The following is a 5,455-nucleotide window of genomic DNA, read 5'->3' on the forward strand; positions in this document are numbered from 1 at the left end:
AGTTTGTTGTGGGCAGGGAATGTATCTACCAACTCCGTTATGCTGTACTCCCCCAAGCACTTAGTACAGTGGTCTGCATACGGTAAGCACTCAATACACATGATTGATTGTTTGATTAAATTAGATTGAACCACTGGAGCAGATTTCCATTTCCCTTCCTCTCTCCTTCATCGCAGGTTTCTCTGAAGGAGACTTCCTCCGGTTTTGATGAAAAACTAAAGGGAATGGATGGTACTGCCATCTCCTTTGGGGTTGTGATGCTATTACAGGTCACCATTGGGATCCTAGTGAATGTGATTCTCCTCCTATTTTATATCCGCACAATGTCCAAAAGCCCCATGATCCGCTCCTTGGATTTGATTTTCAGTCACCTGACTTTGGCCAACACCATAATTCTCCTTTCCATTGGAATCCCAGAGACCATGTCAGCCTGGGGACAGAGAAAGTTCCTAGATGACGTTGCATGTAAAATCCTTATGTATCTTTACCGAACGACCCGAGGTTTCGCCATCTGTACCACCTGCCTCCTAAGCATGTTCCAGGCCGTCACCATCAGCCCCGTCACCTCCCGCTGGATACGAATTAAAGCCAAATTACCTAGATGCATCATCCCCTCCTGCCTCCTGTCCTGGATTTTCAGTATGCTAATAGACTTGAGTACACTAATGCACATGAAAGGCCCCCAGAACAGTAGCCTTGTCCAAATCATGTTAGACCTCAAATATTGCACAAAAGTAGGTGTCAGTGCAGAATCCGCTCTGGTAATCACGGTCGTGCTCTCCCTGAGGGATCTGTTCTTCGTACTGCTCATGAGTGTGGCCAGTGGCTACGTGTTGTTTATCCTGTACAGGCACCACCAACGAGTCCTGCATCTCCACGGACCCGGCCGCTCTTCTGGGGAGATGCCCGAGGTCAGAGCAGCCAAGAGGGTCATAACCCTCGTCGCACTCTACGTCCTCTTTTATGTGCGACAGTCAGTCATGCTGAGTGTTATATTCAGCGTGAAGGAAAATTTGTCTCTGCTGGTGAATTGCCAAATGATATTAGGATTCGCTTTTCCAGTCATTTGTCCATTTTTGATCATTCATGGTGATAGGAGAATAAAGGCATTCTGGAAAAAGGAATCACCTGCTTCCGATGAAGATTTTCCATAGATTCCTAGGGAAGCTGCCTGCCCTCCCTTTGAGTTCCACGCAGACAAAGAGACCAGTATCTCGATCCAGTTCATGACATGCCAAGGTTGTGGAGGCTTTTTACCTGGGCCCAGCTCTACACAATTAAGCATACTGAGGCATGGAAGAACATCTGGAAATAAAAGGCAGCGAAGGAGAGACAGCAGAATAATACCAAATTCAGAGAAACATGGATTTCAGAGCAAGAGGTCTCTAGGAAGGGGGAGTCATCACGGAAGAGCTACTGGATCGTGTTGGGTCTCTTGAAAGACGGGGAGAAAGGAGCCGATGTCAGTAACACCCCAAACAAGTCTCCAATGAACCAAGAGGAAGCTGCCACCTGTGCACAGGCCACTCGGTTCACTGTGATCTCATAGTGGAGGGGACAGCAGTTGGCGGCATAGGGGTCATAAGAGGTCACCATGAGGACGAACATCCCTGGAGCAGAAAACAAAATCACCCAAAAGACTTGAGAGGCACCTCCTAGAAGAGATATTGAATGGATATTTGAGGCAGTTGAGGATGGATTAGGGGATGGTGACAGGAATGAAGCAGAGGTCAAGGACAGACAGGAGTCTGAAGAAGTAGCACATGGGGTGTGGAGGTTCTGGTAGAGGTTGGTGACAGTGAAAATGAGGAGATTCCACATCATGGCCGCTGATAGAGAGTGCTGCAGCTCCTGGACATCGGAGCACCACGGGTGGAAGAATCACATCATCGTGGTGACTTCGGTCCCGGCATGAAACTGGTCCTGAAATGAGGACAGTGACAGATGCAGAAAACAGTTTTTGATCATGGAGAAATGGCTTTCATTCCTAAACCTTCTCCAGAGTGGCCTTCATGACCCTATTCCTGTCTGTATATGATGGGGATCAGCGTGTAGAAGTGTACCTCATGGTCCAGCATTGAGGAGGAGTCTCAGGAGAGCTTATCTTAAGCAATGGCAATGGTGGCCGTAGAGAGGAAAACCGTGATGAGAGTGAGGTGGGACAGGCAGGTGGACAAGGATTTGGTCCAGCCCTCGCTGAATGGCATTTTCAGAGCAGCAGAGAAGATGTGGACATAGGAGATGATGATGGAAAGGAAAGACGTTAAAGTGAATCCAATCCCAAAGGCCATGCCAGCATCAGAAACAATATGTGTTTCAATGCAAGAGATGTTCAGCAGGGAGGGGCCATTGCAGAAGAACTGCTGGATCTCATGGAATACACAGAAGGTTAGTGTGAACATCCGAGATGTGTGCATCACTCCAAGCAGTAAGCCCTCACTACATGTCATCAATTGATAGAATTGGTAGATATGCTCTCTGACTTCCTGGAGATTAGGGGGAGCAGAGTGTAAGGATATGAACATAGATACTGAGTAAAGGGGATGGGTGGGGGGGGTAATATCTAAGTCCTTGTGCATGGGACTAAGTGTGCAGGAGAGGCAGAAGGAAGGGAAAATAGTGTCAGGGGTTTTGAGAGCTTAGTCCAGGAAGGCTTCTTGAAGGAGATATGATTTCAGTAAGTGTTTGAACGTGGGGAGAGTAGTGATGTTTTGGATTTGGAGAGAGAGGGAGTTCCAAGCAGAAGGGAGGATGTGAACAATGGATCGATATTGGGTGAGGTGAGAGCTACTGAGTTTCTACCAATTCTGTTGTATTGAACTCTCCCAAGTGCTTAGTACAGTGCTTTGCGCACAGTAATCACTCAATTAAAAACTACTGATTGAGATTCATTCCAGGACAGGGGGATTACCTTGCTGTATGAAACTCTCTTGGAGTGTTGTCATCCTTGTCTGAAATCAGATCCTATCCCATGATGCCCAGAGGCAATTTGCAGGATGTGGCCAGCATTACAATGGTAATCAAATTCCTCCTCTTGGGGTTCTCAGACATCCAGGAGCTGCAGCTTGTCCATACCACACTATTTATCCTGGTCTACTCGGTGGCCCTGCCTGAGAGGCAATCTCTTCATTGTTGCTATCACCTCCCTCGACCAGCACTTCCACAACCCCAGGTGTGGAAGAGCCTCAAGAATACATCTGTCCTAGTTCTCTGCTACATCTCCGTCACCATCCCTAAATCCATTCTCATACCTCTGACAGTGCAGCTCCCTCTCCTTCCTGAGCTGTGCAGTACAAGTCTGGCTGGTGATTTTCTTCCTAGATGCAGAATAATTTGTTCTCATGGTGATGTCCTAAAGCTGTTATGCCACCATCTACTGCCCCCTGTGCTATGAGGTCACGGAGAGTAAAAAAGCCTATGTGCAGATGGTGGCAGCTTCTTGGTTCAGAAGGATTCTGTTTGTAATCTTGATTTTAGCTTCAACATTTTCCTTATCCTTCTATGGGCCTAACGCTGTCCAGCAGTACTTCTGTGGTGCTCTCTCCCTCCTGAATATCCCCTGCTCTGAGGACCATGTCGCTATTGATGTTGGTGTGATTTTTGTGGTAGTCTTACGTGTCTTCTGCTCCATTTCCATTTCTGCTCCTATATCTGCATCTTCTCTGCCGTGCTGCAGATACCAGTTCAGCAGAGAAGAAAATTATAATATCATTATTATTACTACGATTATTATTCACAGAGGGTTGGACCCAGGTTTTCTCCACTTTCTTGCCCCGACTCGTGGTGGTCACTCTCTTTGCCATGATTTTTTTCTGTGCTTAAGTGAAGCTGTCCTCTGATTCCCCCTCAATACTGGACCTACTGGTATTCTATGCTGTGGTGAACTCTGCCCTGAATCCCCTCATCTACAACTTGAGGAAGAGGCATAAAAGCCTCCCTGGGGAAGATTCTGGGTGGGAAATGTCTTCCATCTTGGGGATGTGATGTCAACATCCCTTCCCCGCTGGACTTAGTGTGGACCAAGTGAATGACCCCAGCACTCGTCAGTGACCAGATCTTTGCACCTAAGCGTGTGTCACTCGTTGGTGACACTTGTTTAGAACAATCTCCTCATTTCCGTAGACAGAATAGGTCAGACTAGGTATATCTTCTGCCTTATGAGCTTAAACCTGCTAGACTTTTGGCTAGGGACCGTGAATATAATAATAATAATGCTGGTATTTCTTAAGCTCTTGCTATGTGCCAAGCACTGTTCTAAGCACTGGAGTAGATACAAGGTAATCAGGTTGTCTCACATGGGGTTTACAGTCTTCATTCTCATTTTACAGATGAGGGAACTGAGGTCCAGAAAAGTGAAGTGACTTGCCCAAAGTCACACAGCTGAGAAGTGGCAGAGCCACGATTAGAATTCACGACCTCTGACTCCCAAGCCCGTGCTCTTTCCACTAAGCCACGCTGCCTCCCTATTGTCTATATGTTGTCAACTTGTACTTCCCAAGCGCTTAGTACAGTGCTCTGCACACAGTAAGTGCTCAATGAATACAACTGAATGAATGAATGAATGAATGAATGAATAGCACCAGCCTTCCTGGAAAATGCCACTTAAGTCATAGCATTGTCATTTGGAATTGATTTTCCCAGGAGAATAGTGTCCTCAGTGGGGAGTTAGTCCCTGAGCTGCATCATGGCCTAGTGGACAGAGTTAGGTAAGCACTTAGTACAGTGCTCTGCACACGGTAAGCACTCAATAAATACGATTGAATGAATCTGGAGGACCTGGGTTCTTACCCTAGATCTATCACTTGTCTGCTGTGTGACCTTTGCCAAGTCTCTTTGTCTTAATTATATCATCTGTAAAATGGAGATTAAATCCTCTCCCTCCAACTTAAACTGTGATCCCCATGTGGTACCGGGACTATGTCCAACCTGATTATCTTGTATCTAGAACAATCTTGTCTTTAGAATAATCTTAAGCAGCGTGGCTCAGTAGAAAGAGCACGGGCTTTGGAGGCAGAGGTCATGGGTTCAAATCCCAGCTCCGCCAATTGTCAGCTGTGTGACTTTGGGCAAGTCACTTAACTCCTTTGGGCCTCAGTTACCTCATCTGTAAAATGGGGATTAAGACTGTGAGTCCCCCGTGGAACAACCTGATCACCTTGTAACCTCCCCAGCGTTTAGAACAGTGCTTTGTACATAGCGCTTAATAAATGCCATTATCATCATTATCTACCCCAGCATTTGGTACAGTGCCCTGGCACTTAACAATCCCACATTAGCATTTTCATTCTCTCACACATCCATACTTGAACTTCACTGTCAGTTGTGTCTACTTCAATTATAAAGGACACTAGCTATATCGAGGAAAACACAGTTTGTTTTAACAGAATCTTAATTTATCCCTTTGAATTGTCACTTTCCCTAACCCTGGTACTATCCCTGACTCTACCCCTATAAC

At 46.3% G+C, this 5,455-nt stretch overlaps 1 protein-coding gene across 1 annotated transcript; it reads left to right on the plus strand.

The window, feature by feature from the left end:
- Positions 1 to 224: 224 nt before the first annotated feature.
- Positions 225 to 1,154, plus strand: LOC119923287 (olfactory receptor class A-like protein 1). Its single transcript, XM_038742740.1, has one exon. It carries the CDS (start codon positions 225 to 227, stop codon positions 1,152 to 1,154), a length of 930 nt encoding a protein of 309 aa, XP_038598668.1.
- Positions 1,155 to 5,455: the final 4,301 nt, after the last annotated feature.

Source organism: Tachyglossus aculeatus, unplaced genomic scaffold (assembly GCF_015852505.1).
Source record: "Tachyglossus aculeatus isolate mTacAcu1 unplaced genomic scaffold, mTacAcu1.pri scaffold_168_arrow_ctg1, whole genome shotgun sequence".
In the NCBI taxonomy this organism is placed as follows: Eukaryota; Metazoa; Chordata; class Mammalia; order Monotremata; family Tachyglossidae; genus Tachyglossus; species Tachyglossus aculeatus.